Here is a 13,156-nt window from a genome sequence, read left to right as displayed (position 1 = left end):
TTATTGATTAGTTTAGTAAGCTTTAAGACATTTCAGACCACTTATTAAATATCATAGTTAATGAAGTTTGCCTTATATGGTGTAGTTCTTTTGTGTTGGCATTAGGGTAGGTTTGGCAATCACATCTAGGGATGACAACCGGCACGGACGGACAGTGATTTCCCGTGCCCAAACCTGCAATATTTGCGGATACCTGCACAGGTAGCGGATATTTGTAGGCACCCAATGAGTTTTTAATTTTAATTATATATTTATATAATTTGTAATAATCAATATGTAAAAAATAACTGTTACATAAATAATATGATATTTATGTGATGAATTTATGATCATAGTCAAATATATATAATTTATTATGAAATAATAATAAAGTATAAGAAATATTAATATTAAAATAATAATAAATATATATAAAAATTTAACCAAAAACTAAATATATAAATTTGCGGGTACCCGTGGGGCGAGTATCACAAAACTCACTCCCACCATAAACTATTATTGTAGGTATCCGTTGCAGGTATTTCCACGGGTACCCACAGATCAGAGTTTTTTGCCATCCCTACTCACATCTCTAACCTTTAACCACCAATCTCTCTTCACCCTGTGTGGGGTACCCCCACAATGTAGGAGGTTAGTGTGGGGGTAAGGTCGATAAAAAATGCTAGTAACACACTCTTTTGAATATGAAAGTATAATAAAATCACCATTTTCAAATTCACTAAGTCCAACGTTCTTTTATATATTTGGATTTGTTGACTTTAAAGTTTAAATAATAGTAACTTTGGTTTAAACCTAAGGGACGGTTAAATTTCCTCTCTCTTCCCCCTCCTTAAAAATTGTATATAAAAAAAGAATAATAGGTGACTTTGAATACATCTTGCAATATTTGGAATGATGATTTTTTGGCTGCAAATACTAAATGATAGGTTAATTTTAAGACTGTGATTAATTATAGTTTAAAATCATTTAGAATATTCATGAGTGTAGAATTGTTGTTATGGTGAGGCTAATAATAAGAAACCTTATAAGTTTTAAATAGAATAGGAAAGGAATAGAGAACTCTATTAAATTCATGCATTCACAATTTATCTATTTTTGGCAGGTTTGAGGTATTAATTTTAACTCGAGAAACGTTAACATTAATCCCTAGATTTTTAAAGTTGAATTGCACGTTATTTTAAAATTAATGTTTATTTAATTTCATTAAAAATTAATTTAAAATATTTTTCATGTTACTTTTTTATTTATTACCAAGAGTATATTTCAAGCAATGAGTAATGAACTAATTAATGAGTAATGAGTAATGAACTAAAATTTGGACTTTGAATTTCATCATGTTATGATTAAGGAGAGGGAGCTCCAGTGAGAGGAAATAAAAAACTACAAGGGCTCAAATTTCCCTAACAATCACAATTTTCCTTTTTCTTAATCGCCAACTCTTCCTATTAGAATTAGAATAAAATTATTAAATCTAACTTCACTGCGTTACTTAGAGTATCTAAATTTAGTCAACAGCTCTAAGACTTTAGCACTTGAACATCCAAAAGTACTTGAATCATCTTTTGGTACTAACAAGGGTATCTCTCACCTATTGGGTAAGGAACTAATCTCTTTCGAGGTGTGTGACTACCCCTTCCAACAAGTATTGCTCCCGAATCAAACTATTGATTTTTTGACCATCCTGAAATCTAATAGAGCCTTAAATTGCACTTAATATCTCAGCATTAAAATCTCAAATAGTAACATAGAGTGGATAGTGAGAGATAGTTTATCTCATGTACTTTATATTTCTATTGCTTATCATACAAGTGTAATATGTTATAGCCAAAAGGACAAGAAAGAGTTTAAGCACTTTTTTTTGGCCAGTTGAATATATGTTTCTATTTTTATTTTGCTTATCATACAAGTATATTATGTTAGCCTCTGCATGTGCATGGAACATGACATAACAACTTTATTCATGATCCTTATTTTACAAGACAAAAATGTTGCATCATGAAGGTTGTAACAGTAATTATTTGCATAAGAATTTCAGAAACATCTACCTAATACTTATAATCAACTAGCTCAGTTTCATTCCCTTGGACACCAATCATCATGACTTTGAAATCACTCCATATTGATCAATCATGTTAAGGGAGTAGATGCCAAGAACTCACCATTGGTATTTGGCAGCAACAAGGACCTCCTCATATTGCTGAGCAGCATTGTCCCAACTAAGATCTTGCATCATCCCTCGACGTTGAAGCCCTTCCCAGCTCGACTTATAATCCCTGTAAGTCCATAAGCAGTTCCCTAATGCATGCATTAACTTACTAGCTTCCGCGCTATCGAACGTCCACCCAAGGCCTGACTCGTTAAATGGATCGAAAGGCTGCACCGTATCTCTCAGTCCACCAACAGCGTGTACGACCGGAACCGTTCCATAGTTCATGGCATACAGTTGATTCAACCCACATGGCTCAAATCTTGATGGCATGAGCAATATGTCTGAACCAGCAGTTATCCTGTGAGCCATCTTCACAGAAAAGCCAACCCATCCCCTCACTTTATCGTGGTGTTGGTTTTCAAATTGCCTAAGCATTTGTTCTAGGTCCCGCCTTCCGCTTCCCAACATGATTAGTTGCACATCCTGGCCCATCATCCAAGGAATCGCTTCAGCTATGAGGTCAACACCTTTCTGTTGATCCAACCTTCCAATGAAAGCGATTACCGGAACATTGTCACGGACAGGCAAACCAAGCTCCTTTTGTAAGGCTGCTTTACATTGACGCTTGCCACTTTGCAGCGTTTCCAGGGAGTACTTAGTGTAGCCATCTGATGTCAAGTGAACATCAAACCGAGGGTTCCATTCTTTGTTATCGACTCCATTCACAATTCCTCTCAATTTCCAGTCGTTATCGTTTATGATCCCATGCAAACCCCAACCACCTTCAGAAGTTTTAAGCTCCCATGCATATCCATGACTAACAGTGACAATCCGGTCTGCTGTTTTTATACCAGCTGCGAAGATGTTCAAGTGGTCACCTCCAACGGGGTCATATAATTTGAAAATGTCTTTGTAGTGTTCAGGTAAATCTAAATACTTGAAATCGTCAACCGAGCCACGACCCTGTATGAAAAATAAGTTTTGCAAATTTTCCTTCTTTATGCAAGAAAAATCTAATAGCAATACCAACTTCAATCATTAAAAAAATGAAATAAGCTATAAGGATCTAACTCAACCAGTAGTGTCTCATTCAAAGATAAAAGAATAGCATTTTGATACATACAACCCACAAGCAATGCAAAATTAGATTCATTTTCATGAGAAACCATGTTTTTGAATCCTTAATAAATTTCACTCGATTTCTGAAAAGAAATAAAACATTTTACAGCAAGATCAGTTGAACCTTTTCTTATGATCATAATCTTATAAGGGTCAGAATTTGTATCATCGTTAAGATGCTGAGACCATGGTGTTTTAAACCGGTGCAGACTTAAGAGAAATCGTGAACAGGACATTACATGCTTATTGGTAAATGATGGGATCTTTACTATTTGGTATATTCCAAATTCAGCTGAGTTACTCCAAAAAAAATCTCTTTCATTAAAATTTAAGAATATTCAAAACAAATGTTAATTCAAAACATATTTCAAAGACAAAAAGTGAATAACTCTAATCATTTATCCATTCTTTACCCTCACGATATTCTACAGTACGAGAAAATCATATACAACTTTGATAAAATATCAATAATATAAATCTTTTTCTTTCTGATTCAATTAACCAACTTGACCAGATATGTTGAATAATACATTAACAAAAATAGCAGCTTCTTACTTCATTATATTGGACGATGAATTAAGCACACTAAAATCATTGTATATAGAAACAGGAAGAACCTGGTGAGCTATGTTATGAATCACAAGAACAGATCTTGTGTATTTCATCAAACCATGTTCATGATAATATGCCTTCAGATACACTGGCAGCAATGCAGTATGCCAATCATTTGCTATGAAAACCAAATTTCCATCTCCGTAGCAAACACCGCCGCATGGAACATTCCAAGGAACCTGAATATCATTAGCTTCATTTATACATATTGAAAGTAGACAAATATAAGGATTTTATAAATAAATAAAAATGTATCTACCAGAACGTCTTTTAACGGTTAATAAAAATGATTTGGATAATAAACCATGTTAACCATTTTATAATAATCCTATTTTGCATGCCACATAAATATAATGTACTTGCGGTGAGAACTTTGCAGCATTTACTCTGAGATTCAACATTATGGAACCAGAACTTATGCTAGACACATTACCTTGAACAAATTTACTATTACTCAATTAGTATTTTCACCATTCCCACCCTATTTAATGCAGACTAATGTGATTTCAGTTGCTTGAGACAGATTATTTATCATCCACAATCTGGTAAACGAACATAGTTGCTTCGGAAAAAATCTATAAAAAAATAAGAAAAAAGGTAGCACATGCAGTCTGCTAAGACTCTTCAGATATACCAATTGTTATGACCGAATATCCGTATAATTGATTTAGTCACAAAACCATTAAGTTCATGTACCTCAACAGCTGCCTTGCAAAACAGCACCATGCGTTTTAGAATATCCTGTTCCATTAAGGGAGATGCAAGAGTCAAAAGGCAAAGAAATAATAAGAGAAGAAAACTAGTTAAAGGTAACTAATCAGTCTTACTATGTACCGACGCAAGATGATTTTCTAGGATAACTAAAATCGGAAAAGTTCAGCATTTTCGTCATTCCTCTCTTAACCAATTTTGCTAATGGATGAAACCAGTAGTCCACAAAATAAACCGGTTCTTTTTGTCTCCTTTTTCTTTCTGTTTTTCCTCTTAAAAATGTTCTGAGTAATAATGTACTTTATGAAATACAACGCAAGTACTTAACTATCCCTGATTTTCAAATTGAGAGAGATCAAGAATTATTGCTATTTCGTAGATTCATGGATAGTGGTCCCCAACTCAACAGAATAGGCTATTACCATTCGGTTTCCGCCATATATGTTTTGCTCTAGATGGCGAAATATTGGACTGTCGATAAAAACGAAGTCAACACCATCAATATAGGTCTGGAAATACATCACTTCCATGTCCTGTAAAGAGACAACATTGGAGATTACATTACCAAGACAATACTGATTTAATTGATTCAAAGACCTATAATTGATTATGAATAGAGTAACTGCTTCACACCTGGCCATCTACTTTGTACCTTTTCCGAATTCCGGCATCTTGTGGTTCAGCATAAGTACCATACCGAGGTGCTACAACCTAAGAAGGAAAGTGAAGAAATAAGAAAATGGAGATATTAATAGAAAAGTAACCTGATAATTCATTGAAGTGTCAAATTATAAGCTGATGAGTCATGACACAAGCTATCGTGCTTCAAACCACATTAAGTATAACATGAGGATACCACACAGTGTGAAACAATTGAGTTTAGGTGGTTCTTCATCAAGCAAGAAGTAAACTTAAAAGTGAAAGTTCTCTGCCCACACATGTGATATTCAGTTCGTTAAGGGAATAACTATGTTACCATAACTCGATGTCCACGCCGAGCCAAAGCCTTAGGTAATGACCCAGCAACATCTCCAAGTCCACCTATTAGTTCAGGCATAAGTCCGTAAGTTATATAAAAACAAAAGGGCATATATGACCAACAATGTGTTGGTCTAATAGTGTAAGACCCCACTAGATCCCTGATATAGATGTTATGGAATTCTAGGGATTCACAACTGAATCTGAAGGATTATGTGAATAAGAAGCAGGAAATCTTAGAAATGAGAAAAGAATTAGAGGTTCTTATTGGATATTGAACAAGATACAGAATAGAAGAGATTACAAGTGTATTTTGGGAATGAAAATCAGGCTAGCCTAACTAACTTCAGAATAAGCTATTTATAGAAGTTAGTTAGTTACAACTCTTCTAACTACCGACTACCTTTCTCTCCACTAATTATGTAATTACTTCTTATTGACCCTTATCAATCCCCACGTTGACCAAAAGGTCAAAGGTTCGATTCCTGGGAGCGACACTTGTTGGGAGGGACAGCCATGAACCCCAAAAGGGATTAGTTCCTTACCCATAGGGTGAGGGGATGTCCTTGGTAGTACCCAAAAAAGCGCATATATGTCACATTAGGGTGCTAACTTGCTAGTGTCAAAATTCAAGAACAAGGCTTCAATAAAAAATATATAAGTTTAAAAGAACATCACACAAAATCTTTATTTCCTTATCTTTTTACTCAAAATTTCAAAGAACCCTATCAAAAGTGAATGGCTACACCAGATTACATCTAAAATAGGATCCTTTTTTTCTTTATATGCCCCCTTCTTTGATAAATGATATACAATATTTAAGCATACAAGTTACCGATATTTTTTCAATGGAAATTTATATCAAATAGTAAATCGCTAGGTTGGTGAACTGGCTGCCTGCAAAATTAGTCAATTGTCAAATTCCAAACATCTTTGTGAGCTTACTTTGTGAAACTACTGTATATTTTAGCATGTTAACAAGGCCAAGCTGGATTTGTCATAAGGGATCTCAGTAAAATAAATTCGTTAAGGAAAACCTTCAATGGAATTTTTTCATTTCTTTTAAAGAAAAGGAATTTCATTTATAAAGAGGATAACATATCCTCGACCATTAAATGATGTTAAATTACCTGTTTTTGACCAGGGAGCACATTCTGCAGCAACCAATATAACATTCATGACATCGGCCCCAGCCAATGGTGGGGTTTTTTCATATACGCTCTCAACTTTGTTCGCTTCATTAGTGACCACCTTTGCACTTGAATGACTAACACCTTCCTGATTTTCAACCTTCGGGGTGGAAGTTTTTTTGCTATATGAAAGGTAGTTTGGCAGAGCAACCGGCTTAATTGTCTCATATCTCCGGTTTTTCAATTGTTCATTGAAATATATTCTAGATGCAGTCCTTTCAGCAGGTATGAATTTATCATCTTCCTCCTCGCCTTCATCAAAAACTTGATTAATGCCTACAGATGGAGCATCTAGTATCCCATCCCCACTATAATGGACATCATTGCTTAAAGCAATGCCACCACTTTGGTGGTTTTCTACAGCATTGCCTCTGCCGATGGCAGCTTTCCGTGGATTTGAGTCATTTGACAAAGATTTTTCACCGTGTTCGTAAGAAATACTGCCTCCTTCTAATTCAGGAATGCTATCACTATTTATAGAAGAAACCAATTTCTTTCTTTCGGCAATCTACAATAGATAATAAAGCTAAATAAGAGCACCACATGAATGCTTATAAGAACTTTTAGGGTATAAAAGAAGAGACCAAATGAAGTATGGTGACACAAATATAATTGTGATTTGTATCATCAACTTCACTATCATTGTGAAGAAACTTCACAACTTCATTTCCCTTTAACCTAAACATAATTCCTTAACAATGACCTTATATTTAAGTTCAGATTGGTGGTTTATATATGAACAGTTTAGTATTGTACACTTAACAATGTCACAAAAATTACTCGCCGACTGTACTCATATACAGCACATGTTATCAGAACTAGATTATGTTTTAAGAAACATGTTCATCCAGCACCACTGGAACATCACAATTACAACAAGCTAGCAAATACAGGATAAAGGTGCTACTGCTAATTCACCACATCAATCATTTACTAAACTGATTAAATGCTCCAGAAAATCTTGATATCATCCTGCATTGGATTGCAATTATTAAGATAAACATTACAGAAACAAAAGAACATGAAATAAAGAAATTTCTAGTATTTGGGCTGCAAGCATGAACATTTTGTTTTCATTTCAGAACAACAACAACAACCAAGCCTTTATCGCACTAGATTGAAAGCCTCCCGTCCTATTTTGTCATTTAGCTAACATGAGCTATCTGTTGTAATGACATGAGAAGGAAAAAAACTCCTCTAAAATAAGAAAGTGAAGGTGCATCAATCCTTAATTTATTAAAATGCAACATGATCTTAACTCGCTAAGTTAGTGTTTAGTAGAAGTGCCAGACCTAGATTAACAGAACATTGTTCTATACTTGGTGCATTTTATTTTACGAATAAAACAAAACATTACACAAGGATTAAAAAGTGGGAATTTTGTTGAACCAAAGGGAGCAGAACATGACACTATAGTACATTCTACTCTATCCACACACCAAAAACTATTTAGATCTTTACTTTCTTACTTTAAACTTTAAAAACATCACTACAGCATGAGTAATTAACTTCATCTTCGGAATTAGGAGCTTTAGCAAACAATGAATTAAGGAAGTATACTTGTTAGCCATTGCTTTACACTACTTACCACTTACTTTTCCAATAAGAAAAGAAAAAAAAAATGCTTTTTTTCCTTTATCATGCAATGTGGAGTCCTAATTTTCCAAATCCCACAAAATCAATCTACAAACAACTTTTTTGGGTCTCAAACTAAACACCTCTTAAGGATAACTCTAATTATATACAATTCTAAAGAAAAAACATATTCATGAATACCTGTTGAAGTAGATTCCTCTGCAAAGCAAGAACCTTTTTGCTCTTTTCAATGGTGCCCTTAAGCATATCATCCTTATCCTCATTACTTGCCCCTACACTCTTCCCTACAGCTCTTATGTTATGCCTCTTATATCTATAGTGCAATCTACCATCACCCCTTCTGGTTTCTGAAGGGTCAAAAGCTAAAGCATTCATAGTGTTATATTTTAGTGGGAATTTGAGAGAACGATGATGATTCTTAGTGTGAAGGAGTAGTAGCACTTTGGTGTCAGCATTTGTTTCTAGAATAAACGGAAAAGAAGCCATTTTTGACATAAAAGTGGAACCAAAAAGTGATTTTTTTTATATATGAGGTGAAAACGAGGAAGACCCAGATGATGAAATTGAATGATGAACAAGACCCAAGTGGAGAATTTGTAGTTCGTGAAGAAAATGGGTGAAAGTGTGAATGAAAGAATAGAATGGAAGTGTTTTTGTGTAGAAATTGAATGAAGAATTGAAAAGGGAAAGATTGTTTGTTAGAGTGAGAAGTAAAAAGACAAAAATGGAGTTTTAGGATCAGAATTTAAGGTAGACACTAATTTGTGGGTGACTTCCCAAGTTGCATTTAAAGGTTTTTATTTGTAGTAAAACATTCACTCTTTTCTTTCTTTCTTTCTTCAATCAACCATATTCCCACCCTCTCAAAGAGATTAATATCTCTTTCAAAATATGTAGATCACCCAAATATTTTCTCTCCTTCACCAAAATATTACACACACACGCGCGCACATATATATATATATATATATATATATCGATGTGATACATGTCGGATATGTTGACACACATTTTTCTGAAAGATAGGATATGATATGTCCAAGGATACGTCTATAATATAGTAAAAAATATATAAAATATGATAAAATTATAAGTGTAAATCAAAATATCTAAAGTATAAAATATAATGGAAATTGTAAATCATTGTCCTCCAAATTTAAAAGTACTAAAACTAAAAAATATAGTAGAATAAATCATAAAATTGATAAAACGTATCTTATCTTATCCTATTTTTTGTTGAAAACATATCAGATATATATTCATCTTTACTTGCTAATTTTTATTTTTGGATACTCTAAGAATACGTATTATTCACAAATCCGAATGTATCCATATCTGAACATGTCTAATACCAACGCGTGAGGGTGTTCAATGTATTTGTGTACTTTTATATAGTTCATTCAAATTTCTTTGGAGTTCCAAACTCCGAAGTTTTAATAAATAATAAATCATAAAACAAAAGCGTTTTTCTTTTCACAATTATTTTTTTGATCAACAATAACAATTTTATAACCAAAAAGAGAGTATTAGGAGAACAAGTGGTATTCCTATACACTAACAAAAAGAGAACAAGAAAAACAACTCAATGAGTTAAAAACCCAAACCGAGAAAGGAATAGAAAAAGAAGGAAATCTTGTCAATATCAAGGTCCATGACTAAAGATGAATAGAAAACATTACCTCCTCCAAATTCAAAGAAGACTTCTCAAAGATAGTTTTGTTTCTAGCTACCCATATGCACCAGATACAAACAAACCAGATAGACATCTAAAGATGATGATGCCTTTTGTCCAACCGCAAGAGACTCCAATGAGAGTTGAAATGACCCTTCACACCAATCGGGAACACAAAACAAATACCAAACCACACGTATACTTTTTGCCAAACTCCATAAGACTAAGAGCAAGAAAAAACAAGTGATCGACAGACTCGTCCTCCACACCGCAAAAGATACACCTAATTGGATCATGCTCCCCCAACACTCCACGACTAGCCAGGTTCAAAAGGGTAGGCACCCCATCCTTGGAGACCCTCCACGCTAGGCATCTCATTTTAGAAGGAACATTACATAGCCATAACCTTTTGAAAAAGATGTTATCAGGACTTGTTACCTCATTAAGGAGAACCAAATAAGTATTTTGAACCGAGTAAGCACCATCTTTAGCATGAATTCACAGCCACTCATCCTCAGCATCTGTGACCGGTTTCACATCCTTCAGGCAATTGAGCAAATCCTCTTCGTCACGTTTTTCCCAGTCAAACAATCTCCTCCTCCAAATTAAAGACAGTAGCCAAGAACCATCCCTCCATTCCCCTAAGGAGCTAATGCAAGCATCCTTGTCAAGAGCAATCTGGAACAACCTCTGAAACCTGTTAAAAAGGCAAACCTCACCAACCCACAAATCTCTCCAAAACACAATAGACTCACTGTTTTCAATTCTCCTACACACACTCTCTAAGAACCAACCATTGTGAATCCCGAAAAGTCTATTACCCAGACACCCAAAGTCTCTCCACCAGGAAGAGCCTCTCTTAAAATACTCAGGATTAGAGAAACCTCTCGACCCTCCCATCCTAGCAACATATCTAGAATGAAGAACTCTCACCCAAAGAGCATCACTCTAAAAAAGAAGACGACGCCGCCATTTACCCAACAAAGACAAATTAAACAGACTCAAGTTTTTAACACCAAGACCCCCTTCCCTTTTAGACCTACAAACCTTACTCCAACTCATCCAATGAACACCTCTTCTATCCTCCCCTCGACCCCAAAGAAAGCTTCTCTGAATTTTCTCCAACTCAAGAATAACAACAACCGGAGCTTTAAAAAAAGAAAAGAAATAGATAGAGAGAGAGTTAAGAACCGACTTGATGAGAGTGACACAACCACCAAAGGAAATAAGATTGTGTTGCCAAGAAGAGAACATTTTTTTAAAGGATTCAATGATAGGAGACCACATAGCAATCCTCCTAGGGTTGGCACCAACCGGAATTCCTAAGAATTTCAAAGCAACAGAACCAACACAGCAAAACAGCTTATGAACCGCCATCTGAACAAAGTCTTCATCAGAGTTGATACCAATAAATTGACTTTTATGAAAATTAATCTGCAACCCAGAGGCCAGTTCAAAACATTTCAGGATGCTTTTAAGGACCATGATATTATCAGCAGAATTAGCACCAATAAGCAAAGTATCATGAGCATACTGCAAATGCGAAATAAGGACCTTGTCTTTACCCACCTCATAACCTCTGAATAACCTTTTACACACCACAGATCTCATAATCCCAGCAAGACCTCAGCAACAATAAGGAAAAGGAAAAGGGCAATCGGGTCACCTTGTCTCAGACCCCTGACCATATTGAACTCCCTAGTAGGACTCCCATTAACCAGGATAGACACTGAGTTAGATTGAAGGCAACTCTTAATCCAGTTCCTCCACTTAACACATAAACCCATCCTTTCCATCATATATAGAAGGAAACTTCAGTTAACTGAATCATAAGCTTTTTCAAAATCCACCTTAAAGATGAAACATTCTTCATCCCTATTCTTCCTAGCCTGGTCAATTATCTCATTAGCAATAACCACTCCAACCATAATATATCAACCTTGTAGAAAAGCAGTCTGACATTCAGAAATAACAGAAGGAATAATTATCTTGATACGAACCGCGAGGAGTTTAGATATGATCTTCTGGATGCAGCCAACAAGAGATATTGGTCTGAAGTCACCAAGCCCTTGCGGGCACCCATTCTTAGGAACCAACACAATGAAAGAGGCATTGCTCTCTTTAACAAGGTCACCATTCCGATAGAAATCATCAACCATAGCAAAAATATCAGCTTTCACCACCTCCCAGACCCTTTTAATAAAGGAAAAGTTAAAACCATCAGGACCAGGACTTTTATCACCCTCACAGCTCCAAACAGCTTCTTTGATCTCAACTTCCTCAAACTCGGCAGTTAGGAAAGAATTATCCTCATCCGAAATATTAACAAAATCAATCCCATCCAGGGATGGCCTATTCCAATGAGAATCCTCAAATCTAGCTTTGAAAAAAGAACGAATGTGATCTTTGACCCTGGGCGGATCATCAACCCACTCCCCCTCAATAAACAAACCAGGAATTCTATTACTTCGTCTCCTCCGGTTGATAGAAGCATGGAAAAATTTAGAGTTTGAATCGCCTTCCTTCAGCCACCTCTATCTAGATTTCTGATAAAGCAAATTGTCTTTCTGGCTAGAGAGCCTCCAAAGCTCAGCAGTAGCAGATCTCCTAGCAGAAATATCCTCCTCAGAGAGAGCTCCGATATTGCCTTTCCCATCAACAAAGTTAATAAAAGACACCTGGTCATTGATTTTCCTATCCAACACGCCGAAGTGGTCCTTGTTCCACCTCTTCAGAGAGATCTTAAGAAGTTTCAACTTTTCTTTAAGAATAAAAGACCCCCTACCATTAACCTCCAAATCATTCCAGGTACCTTCAACAAATTTGCCAAACTCAACATTCGAAAACCAACAATTATTTGTTCTGAAAGGAGAGGGGCCCCAATCATTAACATCAGATTTTAACACAATAGGACAATGATCTGAGAATGTCCTCTTCAAACTCATTTGGACCAACTGACCCCATCTAGATGACTAGGAGTTGTTAATCAGAAATCTATCAAGTCTACTCATCGCTGAACCGTTAGAGACGAACCAAGTGAACTTCGAACCAACAAGAGGAAGATCAAAAAGCTCTAGGTCCTCAACGAACTGGGAGAACTCAACACAATCAGAACTAACCAAACTAGAA

General features: G+C 35.4%; 2 protein-coding genes across 6 annotated transcripts; both read right to left on the bottom strand.

Moving 5' to 3' along the window:
- LOC109336343 (granule-bound starch synthase 2, chloroplastic/amyloplastic-like) lies at positions 1,931-9,107 on the bottom strand. 5 transcript variants are annotated; one of them, XR_002106339.1, is made up of 9 exons: positions 8,536-9,106; positions 6,700-7,267; positions 5,568-5,632; positions 5,225-5,302; positions 5,014-5,124; positions 4,577-4,621; positions 3,886-4,059; positions 2,099-3,112; positions 1,931-2,061 (listed from the first exon to the last, which is right to left on the bottom strand). XR_002106339.1 is itself a non-coding variant. In XM_019572878.1 (9 exons), exons 1-8 carry the CDS (start codon positions 8,848-8,850, stop codon positions 2,156-2,158), a joined length of 2,313 nt encoding a protein of 770 aa, XP_019428423.1. In that variant the 5' UTR covers positions 8,851-9,107; the 3' UTR covers positions 1,931-2,114; positions 2,145-2,155. The 5 variants fall into 5 exon arrangements, 4 of the variants coding, with proteins under 4 accessions (XP_019428423.1, XP_019428424.1, XP_019428425.1 ...); XM_019572878.1 differs by having other exon boundaries at positions 1,931-2,114; positions 2,145-3,112; positions 8,536-9,107; XM_019572879.1 differs by having other exon boundaries at positions 1,931-3,112; positions 6,700-7,035; positions 7,099-7,267.
- LOC109335529 lies at positions 10,526-11,814 on the bottom strand. The gene is made up of 3 exons (XM_019571663.1): positions 11,653-11,814; positions 11,075-11,560; positions 10,526-10,975 (listed from the first exon to the last, which is right to left on the bottom strand). The coding sequence occupies exons 1-3, from the start codon at positions 11,812-11,814 to the stop codon at positions 10,526-10,528; spliced, it is 1,098 nt and encodes a 365-aa protein (XP_019427208.1).

The sequence above is a fragment of the Lupinus angustifolius genome, chromosome LG20, assembly GCF_001865875.1.
Source record: "Lupinus angustifolius cultivar Tanjil chromosome LG20, LupAngTanjil_v1.0, whole genome shotgun sequence".
NCBI classification, from domain to species: Eukaryota; Viridiplantae; Streptophyta; class Magnoliopsida; order Fabales; family Fabaceae; genus Lupinus; species Lupinus angustifolius.
This window is presented reverse-complemented; position numbering and strand designations above follow the sequence as displayed.